We start from the raw sequence: 18,842 nt of genomic DNA, 5'->3' as shown, positions 1-18,842 counted from the left end.
CCAGTGTTCTTACCTGGGAAATCCCATGGATAAAGGAGCCTGGCAGGCTATGGTCCATGGGGTCACAAAGAGTTGGACATGACGTAGCGACTAAACACAACAGCAAATGTAACCCATAACTCACTTAAAGATCCACAGTCTGTTAGCACATAAAAGGATCTACATCTTATAGAAAAGAAATGTAAATTTGCTTAATATTAATTAGATTTACATGACAATGGAATGCTTATTTGTTTTAGTTTCACTTGTAGCCAAGACATTTATGTTCCATTTATGTCCAATATATATTTTAGTAAATTACTTTTGTGGAATGTTTATCTAAATGTTATCTAAAGATCTTCCAGGTTTAAAATGCTGAATCCATGACATGAAAATCTACATATGCTTTTACTTCTTGACTTTGAAGGAGATATTAGTATATTTTTGACTTTCAGCCCTATTGTTGTTCCTTCCAAAAGATAGCTTTCATCCCTAAATGTTCACCTATCACATGTCAGAAATAACACAGCTTAGTTTAAGCCACAAAATGAAAGTATAAACAGTGGTAGATTTGGTATGACCTAACTCCTGGGACTTTTTGAAAAATCACATATTAACCATACATATTTTTTGCTTGTTTGATTTTTCAATGAGCTCTGCCACTGCAGCTCAAGGGAGATTAAGGGAAAAAAACCTACATAAACACAAAGCAAAAACCTGAGCTTGTGTGTAAAGCTACTGCACTGGAGCGAATGTGGTTTAATTCTTGGCACTGGGAGCTTGTTGGAGAATTACAATATGTTGGCATGAGTCTCTGGGTCTCATTGTTCCAGATGAGGGAGTCAGTCTTAAGAGTGTTTGGCGCTGAAGGGAAAAAGGAGTGAGAGTTATAGGGAATGAACAGGCCTAAAGAGGCAGGATGCTGTTGTAACAATGGCTGGCACGGTTAGGGGGGCCATTCACTGCTGGGGATTGCCATAGGCATTGATGTAAGAAGCATATGTGAGCAAAAGAGGCAAGGGTGAGAAGGGAAAGGCAAGCAAACTTACCAAATCATAACATTCTGTCCTGATGGTAGAAGAAGACAAAAGTAACCCAGTTATAGTCATCTTACTAATAATACGTTGACTGATAAGGAGAGCTTTCAGTTTTCTCTAATTTATCTTTCAGCTTCTTTCTTAATATATATTTTATTTTTTCTTTAAAATATATACATCTTTATGCTTCACCTAAAAAAGGGGGATTCTTGAATTAAGAGGCCATGGTTTTGTATTCCATCTGTTCTACTTTCTGGCTAGGTGATGCCGGGTCTTGGTTTTCTTTCTGAGCCTTGGTTTTCTCATCTGCAAAATGGATATAATAATAATGTACATCATTGACAAATTATTGTATCTGACAGCAGTCTATAAGCTGAAATGCCATGCAAATAATAATAACTAATATTATCCATCATGCTTATTGTAATAAAGAACACCTAGCTTTAATTTTGCGGAGAAGGCCATGGCACCCCACTCCAGTACTCTTGCCTGGAAACTCCCATGGACGGGGGAGCCTGGTGGGCTGCAATCCGTGGGGTCGCTAAGAGTCGGACACGACTGAGTGACTTCACTTTCACTTTTCACTTTCATGCATTGGAGAAGGAAATGGCAACCCAGTCCAGTGTTCTTGCCTGGAGAATCTCAAGGACAGCGGAGCCTAGTGGGCTGCCGTCTCTGGGGTCACAGAGTTGGACTCGACTGAAGCGACTTAGCAGCAGCAGCAGCTTTAATTTTGACGGTAATCATGATACTCTGATGCCTGGGAGAAGTACATCTCAGGAGACTCTTTAAAGCATTTAAAATAAAACTATGATACATCTTAAGATGAAAGCAATGGCTAGTACAGAATTTAAACATTTGGAAATAACTATATGTCCAGAAAAATGCCATACTCAATTGTATAAAATACAATCTTAAGTATGTATATTTTTTTAAAATCGCATTTTAGAATATGTTTAGAAAATTGAATATTTAATAGATAACTACTCTCTCTTTGACTCCATAAGCACTGAAGCAGCCGCTACATAGCTGTGTCAGATTTTACTTTAATCATATTCACATATTAATGAATAGGTGTATTATAAATATTGAGATTTTGCCATTTGGTCTTTCACAGTTCTAATCATTTGTATTCTATGGGATCTTTAATGTTTTCAGAGAAATTCAGTCACTGGTACATGTCCATTTATTGTGATCATTATTGTGAGATCATTTCTTAACATTTCTTCATGAACTACTAGTGGAAATAAATTGGAACAGTAGCAGTTGTAGAATACCAAACATGGATTTGCTTAAAGCTCTTTGTTTTAGATTAATTCAAATAGAGGGGTGAAATGGGTGAAAAGATATGCTTTATAGTTCCTCCCCAAGCTAGACAGTGTCAGAGTCCTGGTGAGAACCCAGATTGCTTCACATATAGCCCAATAGTCCTTCCACTATGTGAATACATTTTCATTTCAAAGCATTTATCTACTATATGGTCATAAGTGAAAGTGAAAGTTAAATCATCATGCTGCTACTGCTGCTAAGTCGCTTCAGTCGTGTCCAACTCTTTGTGACCCCATAGACGGCCTCCTACCAGGCTCCTCTGTCCCTGGGATTCTCCAGGCAAGAACATCATCATAGGTTCTCTTTAAATTATCTAGAATTCCAAAGTTCAAAGTCATATAGTGGCACTACATCCTGAACATAATGAAAGCTCTAAGGAATCTTGGCATTTTATCTCTTCGTGCTGCCCATAGGAACATATTACCCTGGGATATTCAATGTATCCTTTCAAATGTTTACTTCATCCATCCACTGAAGTTAATAACAAGAGTTTGTCTATCCATGACTGTTTTGCAGGTAAAATGCAGTGATGTGTATGTATCGGAAAGAGCAAAGGCTTTGGGGTCCAATAAGTTGAAATTAGCTCCATATTGATCAAGTCACGATCTTTCTCAAAGCATTTGTTTCTCAGTGGTGAAACAGATGTACCAATATATAATTCAGGAGATTATTATAAGAAGCTTGAGATACCTGTTGTAAAGGACATGATGCACTATTTAGCACTTAACCTCAAAATAGTAGCTATCATTATCATTTCATTGACAACAAGAGACTTAGGTATCTGTAGAGGAAACAAAACAAAACCAAACCTTAGGCCAAGACTCAGCTCTGCCCACTACATATTGTGAAACCTCAGACAAGTCCTTTGGTGTTTTTTTTGTTTTTTTTTTTTTAAAAAGAACTGAAAGATAGATAGAATAACGTAATCTGAATCTTCAGGTGTTTGCTTTGATTAAATGAAGACGATGCTAGTAAAAGCATCTAGCATAGTTCTTGCACACAGGATGGTCAATGCATGTTTATTGAATCTGTGCTTTAAAAAATATACCTCATCCAAATTCCAAGTATTATTGTCTTTATTCATCCGAAGGCACAACAACCCTGAGTTAGATATATTTCTGATTTTACATCTTTCGAACTACTTGATCTTAAAGAAGTTATTAATTTTTCTCTAGTGTATGTTAAAAGTCAGGTACTTGGGAAAAAAAGTGGCTTTGTATGCAAGCCTTCTATCTTCATGCAAGTTAATAAAGAGACCAGGAATGTTCTGCAGGTTTCAGAAATCTGGCGGCTGTTTCTTTAACTCTGCAACTTAGACAGAAGACTTCTGTTTCTTTATGAGCACACTACAGTGAATATTTTGTCTAGCTGCAGGGGAAAAGCTTTGTCATGGACTTTGCAGACAATAGCCTTAAAAGTAAAATGGTCTGCTTTTGGTGCTGGAGGTTCAGGGGCCTATTGTTAGTACACAATGAATTTCTATTGCTGCATTCCTGCTTTGCAAAGGTTTGTTAGCTTTTAGTGACTGACAGTACTCTATTGCAAAGACCATATTGGCTGTGCCCTGTTTACATGCTACTCAAGAATTTTTGTAGGGTGCTGGTAAAAAGAAAACAGTGGTGTTTGTTTGACCTACTCTGATAAGGTTTTAAAAATGATTTCACTCACAAAGTGTTTACTGGGAATGTAGAAACATTGAAAATCCCTGTAGAAGTGTTTTAAAGTTACTTTTAAAGCCTTAGTGAACAGAAATATTGATTACAGTAAGAAGAGATTTAATGCATTTTATTACTCAGAATTACCATTATCATCTTCAAAACAACATGGTAAACAAATAGGGATATTTTAAGAAAAAGTAAAATCTTTAGCACCCTTTTCCATTAAGTGCGACAAAAGAAGAGGTATATTTTGTTACAAAGGAAAAAATACATTTCCCACATTCCATGGAAATGTGCATACAGTAGTTGTGTGTATGTGCACACACTATATATACAAGCTATTTGAAGAAGTACTTATTCAGATATTTCAGCATTTTATTTCCCCCATGTTTTTGGCATGTGAAAAAGAAGGATTCATGTTGTCACAGTTTTTCCAAGGAAAATTACACCTCATTTCATTGAAAACTCTACACAGGTTTCTTGACTCTGATAGCTGTTGTCTTTAAGATGAGGGCCTGAGAATAGTAGAAAGCATTAACCAAGGAGACGCTTTAAAAATGCATTTTATTGTGGGGAAAATTAACCCGTTTCTAATAATCTTATGGTCTCTAGGCCAGACGGTCCCTTTGATAAGTTAACATGTACTCCCTTTATGCTCTTAGTAGGGGGTAAACAAATGTCTGAACAAACACAAATACACATAAACACCAATGTGGAGAATGGCAGTGTGTGTCTTCGATCTAGATAATAAGTGTGGGTATTGTTATTTAGATGGAGCATACTGGGACACTTATCTTTTAGTACACACCATTTTCTAACTGAATGCAGTGCTAATCGCGGGATTGAAAGCCATTGTAATTGTGTACCCATCTAAATGCTGACAAGAATATACAATTACATTATTTGGAACTGAGTTTAATGTTTGGGTGTTTTATTAGCATTTATGTGTACTTATACATTAAAATTCAACACAAAAGGAGATCAAAACCATGTAACATAAAGAAACAAGGATCAAACTACAGCATAACTCTGCTCTCTAAAACCTCCGTGTCCTGTCTTAACACAGGGCATTTTAAAAGAGTATGATACAAATCTGAAATAAGCAAGTAAGTTTCCATTACGGGCATTACTCCCATCTCTAGATTTTGCAGTGTTTGTAAAGCTTCTTTTATACCAACTTATTTTTATATGTTCGCGATACTGGCAAATCTTTCCACAGTGTGCTTACCACCACACGATGTTAAACACATATTATAAAGTGGTTGTAATTGTAAACACACAGAGGGATATAATTACATGTAGCAGATTTAAGAGCTAATTCTTTGCCTTTTTTTTTACTCTGCATTTTATCAACATAATTATTTTTTGACTGCAGACTAACACCCTGAAATTGACAAGCATCCATTATAGCAGGAATTTGTTCACTAAATTGAAAAACAATGAATTGCAGGTTTATATGTACCCATTGTCGTAAAGAATTAGTTAGGCTTTGTTCCACAAGAGGAAAAAGCTAATGATTTTGAAACAGCAGGTGACAAAACACATTCTTTTTTTTCCTCCCCTGTTATCAGTGTGTTGATGAAGTCATTATGAACTGGGGGCGGGGTAGGGGTGGCCTTATTTTTAGCAGATAGACTTTTAATGAACTACATTAGAAAGATAGTCATGTTGATTTGCCTACCTTTCTTTTTTTCCTTTACTCAGAAACCCCCAGTATTGAAAAGCTACTCTCAAAAGACTGGAAAGACAAGCTTCTTGCAATGGGATCAGGGAACTTTGGTGAAATAAAAGGTAATATATTTGCAATGATTTTGATCCAAAATGTACCAAAATGAGTCTGATATTTAGAAATATGAATGGTGGTAAACTACTTTTGCCCCCATGCATTCTGTTTTTACTGTTTCTTCTCTCTCATTTGAAAGAGAATATACCAGAGTTCTTATTTTCTCTCTGTCCCTTATAATAGTATGTTGTCTTAACAGAATGACCTATATTTTTAACAGTCTTTGGTTTTCGTCATTTTTAAAAATTTTAAATGATTTACTTTATAAGTACAAACGTATCTACAGCAGGATTAAAACTGTATATTACAAGATAATAATTTTCCACAGTCTACATATTAAAATTATGAATGTACATAATCTACATTTAAAACCAGGAATGATACAGGAAGAAGATTTAATTCTTCATATGAAAATAAATGGAATTTAGAAAGATGGTAACAATAACCGTGTATACGAGACAGCAAAAGAGACACTGATGTATAGAACAGTCTTATGGACTCTATGGGAGAGGGAGAGGGTGGGAAGGTTTGGGAGAATGACATTGAAACATGCATAATATCATGTATGAAAGGAGTCGCCAGTCCAGGTTCAATGCATGATACTGGATGCTTGGGGCTGGTGCACTGGGACGACCCAGAGGGATGGTATGGGGAGGGAGGAGGGAGGGAGGGTTCAGGATGTCCCCATGTATACCTGTGGCAGATTCATTTCAATATTTGGCAAAACCAATACAATATTGTAAAGTTTAAAAATAAAATAAAAAAAGAAAGTAAAGTCAAATGGTCATTTCAATTAATTTAAAAGTGTGTTTTCTACTAGCATAGTAGGCAACCCATGGTTTTCTAGTGTTGCCGATAGGACACTTTTGATTCTAAGTTCTAAAGGATTAAATTTAAGAAAAAATATACTTACCAATATCAATAGATTTTGTTATGTATTACTTTGTATATTTTTGATAGAAACTGAATATATATTTAAAATATCACCAGATTTGAATTAATATACATGTAGAAATATGTGTATAAATAACTTTTTTGCATATGTCTGTTCATGCACGTGTTCTCCCAGTGAGAGGCAGTCGTCTCAACATTCTGCTACATCAGAACATCTTAGAGAAAGACAAACCATAAATCAGTCCGCTCAAAAGTTTGACTTAAGTGATATCAGCCATCTCCGATTGGAAAGCTTCCAGAAAGCGTTTGAGTATTTCACTGTTTATCCAACTCTTTGGAGTTTGGCTATGGTTAGTTGTGAATGGGCGGTAAGAGAATAAATTCCTGCTAATCCACAAATTAAGTAACCATAATCTATAATGAAATGAGATTCAAGCAAATAGTAATTAATATCCCTTACGGAGCTTGAAGACAGAGGTTAAAGAGAACAGTGAAGTTTCTTCTTTTTCTGAAGCAGCAGGTCCTTTATTTTGTGGGATTTTAACCCATTTGCACCTGCGATATAGGACATATTCTCCAAGGTTCTTTATTCTGCTATGACCTGGGTAATAACTAAGAGCTGAGCCAAGAAGACTGCCTGTTCCCAGCCTTGTGATCTCATTCCATCGGAGGACAAGCATGTTTCCCTACCTCGTTTTCCTCACAAGTCTAACTTGAAAGCAGCCAGCAGCAGTGATGATAAGCTTAAAGGAAAGAAGCTCAGCTGTCCTTTCAGGCTTGCCTGTAGGGTTAGTTCAGGAAGCTGCAGTACAGTCACAAAAGAAGTTTCTGTCTTTAATTTTGAGTTTTTTAAGCTGCACATTCAGAGCACAAGTTTGGTTATTGTCCTCTGTTTCTGTTCAAAAAGCTGTTTTCTGATGCATTTTAAAAGCACCTGTAGATCTTTCTTCTGCTGGGGGGCATGGTTGTTAGCTGCTTAGATCAGGTTTGGCAGAAAACTGCGGGGGAGGGGGGGAGCACTATGTTACTTTTCCTACTGACTGCCCATGACAGTTGCAATTTCTGTCCATTGTTCATAGCTGGCACAGAAGTGGAGAGGGTACAATAGTATGTTGCCCTCTGGGGGTAAGGGAATTTGACTTAATGGTTCTTAGGAGGTCAGACACTATGATTACGTGCTGCCCAGGAATGTGGTTTTCATGCCACCTGAGAAGAAGTTAGTCGAGAACAATGGCCTAGCTGTTTGGCAGCTATTTTTTTATGAGGCAAATAAAGGTGTAAGTCTCATGTATGTGTAGACTGTTTTCTGTCAGGGTAGGGAAGGAAAGGCATGACCTTTTCATAATCTGAAAATATGAACTTACTCCATTATTAGATAATTTATTAGGAATAATTTAGAGTAATGTAGCTGAGTAGAACCTTTGCTTATATTATGAAATTTACAGCCTTTACAGTATTGACTGAGTCTTCTCGTGAATTGAAACTTCTCTCCTCCACTTACACTGGTCATTTTTTGCTTAACTTTTTAAAATCAATTCCAGGAAGCATGTGAGTAAGTGAATGAATGTGCCTGTACATATGTGTGTGTCCATGCTTGAGCATGTAAGACCATACGTAGCCAAGTGAGGGCAGAGCACAGTTCCTAAGTGCTGCCTTTAGGTTGCTGTGAGTGAATTGCTTTCAGGGCATTTGGACAAAGACTAAACTTACAGCTTGTGTGTGTGTGTTTTAGTCACTAAGTCACGTCCAACTCCTGCAATCCCACGGACTGTGCCTGCCAGGCTCCTCTGTCCATGGGATTCTCCAGGCAAGAATACTGGAGTGGGTTGCTGTTTCCTTCTCCAAACTTACAGCTTGGTGACATTCAAAGAAGCATTTCTTACTATTACTTAGTTAAAAAAGAAAAAATCATAAACTTTTAAAATAGAAGAAATAAATAGTATCTGGTTTGGATAGCTTAGTTATCAATAAAGAGTTATCATACCCACTTAAATTCAATCTCATTTCTCAAGAAACAATGTGAGTTAGGAAAGATCACCAACTTCTAAAAGCATAAAATTATTTTTCATGTTATATTATCTTGCCTGTTAGAATTTAGACCATTTTATCGTCTGGTACTTTGGAAATGTAATTAGGCTTTAAAGTTACATTAGAAAACAATCCTCTGAAAAACATACAAAAAGGACAATGGATTCCATTTTCCAGGACAAAAGAGTTTGACTAAAAAGCTCTACTGATAGCAGTCAATATATGTTATAAACATATTACCTGCCTAAAGAAATTATTTTTTCTTCTCTAATCAGTCATATAGTGTAACGAGCCAGTTTGCAGAGGTTTTGGCCTTATCTATAACAGAAGCACTGAAGTAATGGTTGTCTGAAAGGTGAAGAAATATATTTTATAGCCTCATAGTTACTGAGAAGGGGAAAGCCTGCACTCCAGTTGGCAGCCAGGAGCGTCACACATTGTTTCAGCTAGCATGAAATTCCATTACACTGAAGGTCATTGCTTTGGCACTTCACCTGAGGACAGTATCTGGGGATCCATGGCAGCTTTGGCTAATCTAAACAGATCATTTGTTTTGCAACAAAGTCATTGCAAAATGTGTGTTTTACTGAGTTCAATTTATTTGTAGAATTATAACAAAACTATCTGCATGCAAAAATTCTCTTAAATATTTCTGTTTTGGTCAGGTTCTAAAAGCAGGGCATTGTTTGAGAGGTGTTCTGGCTAGACCACTCAGAAAAGCCTAAATCAGTCTCTTTACCTGCCTTGTTTGAAGAATTCTTTACTTGCGTTCTTTACCATTGATATTCCTGTAGACGCTTCTCACCCTGCTCAGGATACATTAATTTAGGTCAACCAACTGTTATATATGATACTCAGGAAAATGCCAGCTGCAGTTGGTATAATGAAAAATGGCTCTTTTGGAAAGCTATACTATTTTTTTTTTCTTTCTAAAAGATGGGACATAAAAGCAAACGCACCAAACAGCTCTAGAATGCTGATAATAAGTTCAAGGAAATAATCTATTTAGCAATACTATGGTCTATCAGAACTCATGAATTACAGGCATGCTATGTAGTTTCAACATGTCAATTAAAGTAGACCCTAAGAGATATGTAGATTTAGTATATGACTTGTAAGAGATAATTCTCTTTAAATAGCATTAGAGAATTTGAAGATAAGCAGGCTTAAACCAGAATCATGTCTTAGGTCATCTAGTAAAAGGTATCCTTGGGTTTTTGTGAATTTAAAACAAGGAAACTAAAAATCTCAGCATTTAAATACGTTAGAATTTGTACAACTTTGAAGTTGTTTTAAACCCACTCTTAAAAATCCAGTAACTATTTAAGAAACACACGTTTTGCTAATTACCTTGTGACTATATCATTTGTGCATAAAATATATACATATATATATTTATATATGTCTTCACATTTTTTCAGAGGGGTTGGAAATGCTGATTATTTTCTGAGGGAACTGTTGGATCTAGAATTTGTTTAACATAAGAGACAGCCATAAGGAAGGTACATAACATATATTCATTTACTTCTAAATAAAGTAAATGTTTAATGTTTTTAATCTACTAAGCTTGTTTTATAGTTCCTTGTAGTTGCTTATGAGTAATGTTTTCCGTTTTTGTAAAAACTATTTCATAAGAACTGAAGAAAGACTACTGGTATACAGAATATAAATTTTTAAAATAAGTCTGGCAGTGTATATAAAAGCAGAAAGTGACTTTATGTTTTCTGCAAATCAGTTACTTGCTCTGTCTTAGAAAGCCAGAGTCCTTATGCCAGTGTATAAGCACAGCAAGTGATAGAAAGAGAACAGTCAGCCACTGGCTCTCCTTGATCTGGAAATTGATAATCCAGTTCACCAGTTAAGAAGTTTTATACACCTTTTACAGAAGGGACTTAATAAAGCATGTTTTAAGTAGGTACTGTTACATAGTTAATCTGGGTTTTATTATTGAAAATAAAAATATGCTGTCCTCCACATTTTCTCATTTAAAAATACATTCATTCATTTAACAAGTATTCATTTGTGTGAAGGGTGTGAAGATTCTAAAATTAAAATAATTATAAAAACATTATTTATTTATTTTTCTTGTAGATGGGGACGCCAAAGCTTATGCCTTACAGATCACTGGATAACAGAATTATCCTAAAGCCTTTTCCTTTTTGAAGTGAACAGTTCTCTAACTAGAGCATGGTGCAGTCAAAAAGGCACAGTATCTTGTTGCCCAGATTCTTTCAAGGACTCGTGGGAATCAAGCTACTCTTAGTTTGTTTCTTCATCCGCTCATTTAAAAACAGTTGCATTGATTATATGCCTATTTATGTACAGGCACTTTGTTAACATCTTCCTTACAGAATTACTGTAACAAAGTCATTTTATTCCCATTTTAGGTAGGAAGAAATTAAATCTCAAAGAAAGAGATTAATTATCCAAAACCATACATTTAGTTTGAGAGAGTCAAGAGCTCACTTTAATTCTGTCTTCAAAGCCTGTGCTGTTTACACGATGCTTGGTAGTCAGTCTCCAGTAAGGTTGGAATGGGTGATATCTAAAATCCTCTAAAACTTGAAAACATATTCAGACCCACGACAGCTAGATGAATAGTACCTCCAAGATGCACCCATCATTAGCCTACTCACATGGTGAACTGTCCTTGTACATTACCTACCTTACTCGTAGCCCACAGTCTGGAACCGAGTACGTATTTCATGAATGAATGACCAAACAGTGCCATGTTTTGAGATAGTTATTATTGACTGTATTCCAATCTCTACATGTAGCGAATGTAATGCCATATTTTTTAAGCTTGTTTTACATTTTAAGTACAATATCCAAGTAAGTGGATGGATTAAATTTGGGAGAAGTTTACAAAATTACAATCTCCATTAAAAAGTATACTTGTGTAATAAGAGATTATATAGAACTGAACTTTTTTGTAAAAAATAACAATGGTACTTGTTTTCACTGCACAATGATAGTACATACATCTTCTTCAAAACATCCCAGGAACAAAATATCCAGTCGTGGGGTAACAATGGTAAAGACCATAGCTACTTTTCAAGTGTTCCATTTCACTCTAACTGTAGTCGCTCCTAAAATTGAAAGCTTCCTATAGTACATATATTTTAAAATCCAAGCCAAAGTCCACCATTTAAGATATTGAAACAAAGGGAATTCCCTGGTAGTTAGGACTTTGTACGTTCACCGCTGAGGATTGGGGTTCAACCCTGATGTTAGTTAAAACTGCAAGCCACCCAGTGCAGCCAAAAAATAAAGGTATTGAAGCAAAAAGGAACTATTTTTTCAAAGTAAGTTGCAGAAACCCAGAAGTAACTATATTTATCATATTAGCAATAATAACACCCCTTATATAATTTTAGTTGATTCCAATTTCTAAGAGTATCAATATTGCAGTAAATGGTATGCAGTTAAATTTTATCAAAGTTTGATTGCATTCATTGTCAGTGAAAAAGACCAATTCACAGATGTTTGTAGGTTGGATAACTTAAATATTCCTTTGATGAATCAGAATAATGCCATTCATACCTTATGATGTTGGGGTCTAACTTTTTACTCTTGTTGGATAAGACTGCCACTGAAAAAAGCTTTAGTAATAAATTTAGAATAACTTAAGTTAGTTTCTATTCATTATATTTTTAGTTCATTCAACAAATACTGCTATCTGTCTTGCCATGTGCTATGTTCTGGAGATGTAATGATAGCAAATGGAGTAGACAGATTTCTGCCCTTCTGGAGCTTACAGTCTAGTAGAGACTCTTTCACTAGGCAGAATTTTTAAAGGCAACACAATGAATGACTTTTAGATCCTTCAAGTGGAATACCAATTGAAAGCAGCAACATTTCCATAAAAAAATTAAATTGAGTAGAGTCCTATCCAAATTATAACAGTGATAATGTAAGGAACACCAGCAATAAAAGAACAAAACATCCTGGCAAAGATTGACTATTGCTTTGAAACAGAGAACTAAATGTGTGGTAATGTTTCCGAGGGAAGAAACATGATATCTAATTTACTTTTACTGTTGAAATTCTAGGACTTTCCTTTCCTGAGTGACTCTTCCTTCCTTTTATTTTTCCTTTAGTTGGATCAAAACTTCCAAAAATTTACTGTGATTTTGATTGTTCAACTTCAAGCCAAATATCTATTCTATTTTGGTAGAACAACATTTAGGAAATATCAGCTTCCAAAGATTTTTTTTTCTCATTATATCAAATGTATTTGAAACCATCCTTAATTTAAATAGTTCCAATAAGGGTTTTTATCTATTTGCATAGAATTGTACATTATCAGTCAATTAAGGACTTTGTTCTTAAGTTTATTTATTTAATTCATTTAATAAAAAGTTATGGGGTGTCTTGGCTTCCCTGTTGGCTCAGATAGTAAAGAATCTGCCTGCAATGCAGGAGCCCTGGGTTCTATCCCTAGGTTAGGAAGATCCTCTGGAGAAAAGAATGGCAACCCACTCTGGTATTCTTGCCTGGAGAATTCCATGAACAGAAGATTCTGGCAGACTGCAGTCCATGGGGTCACAGAGAGTCGAACATGACCAAGAGACTAACTACAGTCCATGAGGTCACAGAGAATCGAACATGACCAAGCAACTAACTACAGTCCATGAGGTCACAGAGAGTTGAACATGACCAAGTGACACACACACACACACACACGCAGGGTGTCTACCATGTGTGAGGCACTACTCGGGGGATATAGTGTTGAACAAAACAAGCTAGTATTCTGCTATCATGGAGCTTATTCTCTACTGGTAGATTCAATAAATGAATATCAGTAACAACACAGCATATGGTGCTGACTGCTAAGTACAGAATAAAGGTGGAGTCACGTGATAGAATGGAGAAGGCAATGGCACCCCACTCCAGTACACTTGCCTGTAAAATCCTATGGACGGAGGAGCCTGGTAGGCTATAGCCCATGGGATCGCTAAGAGTTGATTATGACTTCACTTTCACTTTCACTTTTCACTTTCATGCATTGGAGAAGGCAATGGCAACCCACTCCAGTGTTCTTGCCTGGAGAATCCCAGGGACAGGGGAGCCTGGTGGGCTGCCGTCTGTGGGGTCGCACAGTCAGACACGACTGAAGCGACTTAGCGGCAGCAGCATGTGATAGAAGAGGAGGGGGTGGCTTTTTAAATTTTGGTGTTCAGGAAAAGCACTCTGGGAGAGGAGTTGGCATTTAAGTTACTATTTGGATGGATTGGAGTCGATTGGTTGATTGGTTGGTTAATTATCTTCTCCCTTTAAATGTAGTCTCTGTGAAGCAGACATTCTGTCTGGCTTGTACAATGTAGCGCCCCCAACTCCTACAATAGTGTGAAGCATGCAGGAGGACTTCTGTGGATATATGTTGAGTGAATGAAAGAAAAAACCAAAAAGCTAGTAGTTCTTTATCAGGGGAATTTGGTAATGTCTGGGGACATTTTGAGGTGTTACAACTAGGCAGGGTGTGCTACCAGCATCTACACCGCATGCCTCCCCAGAAAGTGAAGCATCCAAACTAAAATGTCTGTGGCACTGAGATTGAGAAACTAGGGGAAAAGTTTACCAGAGGGAAATACTTGAAATACAGAGGCCTTAAAATGGGAACAAGTTGCATGTTGGTGTTAGGGAAACTGAAAGAAGGCAATGGGACTACAATATTTTGACAAGAGAAAATGGGAGGAGATAATGCCAAAGAAAGGCAAGGGCCTCATCATTTAGGGCTCTGTAAGGGCAGGGAGTTTGGAATTTATTCTATGCCCAGTATAAAGCTTTGAGATGGTTTTATTCTGTTGTGTGATATGAGCTGATGTGTGTGCATGCTAAGTCGCTTCAGTCGTGTCCCACTCTTTGCGGTCCCATGGACTGTAGCCTGCCAGGGTCCTCTGTCCATGGGATTCTCCAGGCAAGAATACTGGAGTGGGTTGCCATTCCCTTCTCTAGGGAATCTTCCTGATCCAGGGATCAAACCCGGGTCTCCTGCTTTGCAGGCAGATTCTTTACTGCTAGGCCACCTGGGAAGCCCGACATGATCTGGCATATCTTTCTAAATGACCGCTCTGAACTTCTGTTTGGAGAATGGGTTTTAGTAGGAGAAGTAGAAGATAGAATGTTTAGAAACTGTTGGGGGAGTCATGGCAAGAGAGGAGAGATGGTAATAGCCTGAAATGAGGGGCATTAGTGGAGATGAAAACACATGGACTGATTTACAATATGGTCTAAGGATGAGAAGATTCCCAGTGAATCCGATATGGAAGATGAAAGAATATAAGCAATGTTTATGTGGTGATATCTCTTCCTAAGGTTGGAATGACTGAAGCTGGTTCCCTTCCTTTATGACTTCCCGCACATTGGGTTATGAGATGTTCTGATGTGCACTTCTGCTCTGGAACCTACAGAATGAAAAGAATTGCTCTCATGATAACCATTCTATAGTCACTAGGCAGTAGAAAGAACTGAAATGTAAGATATTTTTGTCTCTTAAGCCTTCATTCTTCGGGAATTGAAGCAAGATTAGCATAAATTAAAACACACAAGAGTGCAAGTAACTGAAACATGAAAGATGAAGGAAAGTGGGATAAAGGTTCACAGAGTTTGAATTGAACTGAGACAATAAAATTAGATTTCAAGTAAAAATATTGATGTCTATGTGACTAAGTGAAGACAGGATTTTGTTAATATTTCATATACTGAATGCCAAAATGATATTTGTTGGTACTCATTATCAAATATATATATTTCTTTATACATTGGTATTATATCAGCTATAAAATAGATAATAGTACCTTAAGCTTTTAAATTATACTTATATGTTTTTACAGGAAATACATGTATTTGCCAAGTAATAATAATAATAGTAATAATATTCATTGTAGAAGATTTTATAAATGTAACAAATATGAAAAGATTAAAATGACCCATTTAATGACCCATCACCTAGAAATAAGCACTATTAATATATAGATAAACTTTCTTCCAGTCTTCTTTTCTATAAATGTAGATATGTGCATGCCTTGAATTGTTTATACAAATGTTTCATTTCTATCCAACTTTTTCACCTAGCTTTATGTCATGAACAAGTTCGAATATTATAAAATATTCTTAAAATACTTTTTCTTCATGGGTACAAAATACTACCATCTGGATGTCCTGTAATTATTTGATGATTTGGTATTTAGATTGTTTCTAATATTTCATTTAAGAACTTTATTAATACTTCATTTCCTGTAGTTTTTTTTGGTTAGATTTTTAGAAATGAAACTGCCTCCTTGATTCTCACCCATAAACCAAACTCTTTCTCAGACCTTTGCTCTCAGTAAATGGTTCTTGCATCTTGCCAAAAATCTAGGATTTGTCCTGAATCTCCTTATGAGTATTATAAAACATGATATGCGTCACATTTCCTAGTGTATATTCTGAGAAATGTGATAGCAATTTACTCCTCTGCTGATGGTGTATGAGGATATACATTTTACCATCATTTGAATATTTTCATTGAAATATCTTTCTAATATATATTTAGATTATTTAATATTAAGATTCTAATTAGAATAGTCATATTGCTATTATTCTTATAAAAATTTTCTTCTGTTTAATGGAATCCAAATATCTGGAGTATAATAAATCCTTAACAATTTATTGAGCACCTGTCCTGATTAAGACTAAGAATTGATAATAAGGAGTATATGATATGTTTCTTGCCTTCTGTTCCACTCAGAACTGCCTTTCTGGATATCTGTTCTATAGCCTGTGTAAATTATATTTGAAATTTTATTTCCATTTCAAATGGGCACATGAAAATTATAAGCTTATAGCTACTACTTCCTAAAAGCACGTGTTTTTTCATCATAAACTGATGAAGAGAAATGTAGTGAGATGGGGAATGGTGACTGTGTTATAATAGATCTTTCTATCTAATTTACATATACAGGTGGCAAATACATTATTGAAGTAGTGCTTAGTGTCTTATGTTTGAATTGAAAATTGTAATTAAAAAGTGTGTTCTCTCGTACTGCTAGTTCTTTACCATAGGGGTCTTGTCTATCTGATGAATCTTAAAAGAACAATTAAAAGTGATATTGTTTCTATTTCAGTGAACCGCTCACATTTCTGGTGTAAGAAATCAGTATTTTAACCTGACTTAGAAGATTCACTGGCGTGGTTTAAATATCTCAAACGTACTGCTTATTTTAAATTATTGTGTGATTTGTTCTCCAAATCTTGGATTTAACTGTAACCTTGAGTGGCCATAATGTTAGTTTTACAGCTATGTTTCATTATTTCATGATAGCATAAATTTATATTCTCAAACTTGAATATTTTTTCTGCTAGCTCTATTCTATCTTTGAAGAAAGCCTCTGAGTGGCATTTGAGAAAACAGCCTAAAACTTGATGGTTAATAGTTGTTTTGTTTTTTTTTTCTTTTTAAATGTAGGATTCCTTAATTCTGATTTTTCAAAATTCTCGTTTTAAGAAAAGGAGATATCTCTGATAATGATAACTTGGTCTCTTAATAACTTAAGTTATTATGTTTTCAGGTTTTTCTCTTGACTCTTTAATTTGATTTAAAAAACTACTTAAAGCCAAGAACTGTGCTTTAAACCTCTTTTTATTTCCATCAGGCCCCAGATTAGAACATTAAGAATAATAAATGCTCAGCCAATAGTATTTCATTTACTTGTAAAATTAAAGGGAAAAAAGCTATATAGATTGTTACTTGTCATAAATACAAAATAATCAAAATATCTGTTCATCCTGATATTCTGTAATGGATAAATAGCCATCACTTTTTACTATTGAGTTACAGTTTGAAAGAAGGTAAGTATATGTTTGTTTGGGTGCCAAACCTTTTATTTGTAATATTTCTCCACATACCCTAGTCATTGTGATTGAGGAACCACTCTCTTCTCATTTCTCTGTTTTTTTCACACTTCTTATTGCCATCTTATTCTCAGGGACTCCCGAAAGCCTAGCTGAGAAGGAGAGGCAGCTCATGGGTATGATCAATCAGCTAACCAGTCTGCGAGAGCAGCTGCTGGCTGCCCATGATGAGCAGAAGAAACTGGCTGCGTCTCAGATTGAGAAACAACGCCAGCAAATGGAGCTGGCCAAGCAGCAGCAAGAACAGGTGAGTCAGAAGTAGAGACACAAACAGTCTAGTAAGAGCTAGAGGCACAGGCATTGTTTCACCTGCAGCTTATAGGTCACTCTGAGGCAAACAGAGATCAATAAAAGCTTCTCTCCTCTCTACCTTGCATAATAAAAAGGCAGAATACCAAAGTAAACAAAAAACTGATCTGAAAAAGCTTATCAACTATTTCAGTGGTATGCAACATGGAAATGATTGTAATCAAGGTGATGGATAAGAGAGAAATACAAAAAGAACCATGGAGAGAGTCAAGAGAACATTTCTAGTCAGGGATGTTATAAAAGCTTTCATTTGACCTGTTTGGTGTGAGCTTTGAAGGCTAGGTGTAGGATTCAACTAGTGAAGAAAATTTCCAATTATGGGGCAGGAAGTTGGTTAGGAGCCTATTATAATAATCTAAATAAGACATGAGACTGTAAACAGTGTAATGACCATGGAGAACAGGTGGAAGAGAACAGGTGGAAGAATCATGTATAGTTGAATTTTTTAAGTGGGCTAAAGAGAGAGGAAAAGGGTTGAGCCTGGGTGACAGCCAAAGTCCAAAGGCAAGTAGATTTGGAAAAGCAAGATGGCTTTTTTATATTGAATTAGAACTGTCTTCAGGTTGCCCATCTGAAACTATGAGAGAGAATATTCAGTTCAGTTCAGTTCAGTCACTCAGTCGTGTCTGACTCTTTGTGGCCCCATGGACCGCAGCATGCTAGGCCTCCCGGTCCATCACCAACTCCCAGGATTTACCCAAACTCATGTCCATTTAGTCGGTGATGCCATCCAACCATCTCATCCTCTGTCGTCCCCTTCTCCGCCTGCCCTCAATCTTTCCCAGCATCGGGGTCTTTTCAAATGAGTCACCTCTTCACGTCAGATGGCCAAAGTATTGGAGTTTCAACTTCAACATCAGGCCTTCCAATGAACACTCAGGACTAATCTCCTTTAGGATGGACAGGTTGGATCTCCTTGTGGTCCAAGAG

General features: G+C 36.2%; 1 protein-coding gene across 19 annotated transcripts in view; it reads left to right on the top strand.

Annotated features, from left to right (window-relative positions):
• The window catches only part of SOX5 (SRY-box transcription factor 5), a 1,156,954-nt gene that overhangs the window by 890,378 nt on the left and 247,734 nt on the right, over positions 1-18,842 (top strand). For all 19 annotated transcript variants that reach the window (XM_045165614.1, XM_045165607.1, XM_045165602.1 and 16 more), the window contains 2 exons: positions 5,708-5,794; positions 17,678-17,850. In XM_045165614.1, the coding sequence (XP_045021549.1) occupies positions 5,708-5,794; positions 17,678-17,850 (260 nt within the window). The remainder of the gene's footprint in view (positions 1-5,707; positions 5,795-17,677; positions 17,851-18,842) is intronic.

The sequence above is a fragment of the Bubalus bubalis genome, chromosome 4 (genome assembly GCF_019923935.1).
Source record: "Bubalus bubalis isolate 160015118507 breed Murrah chromosome 4, NDDB_SH_1, whole genome shotgun sequence".
NCBI lineage: Eukaryota > Metazoa > Chordata > Mammalia > Artiodactyla > Bovidae > Bubalus > Bubalus bubalis.
Note: the sequence above shows the minus strand (reverse complement) of the source record. Positions and strands in the feature narration are given on the sequence as shown.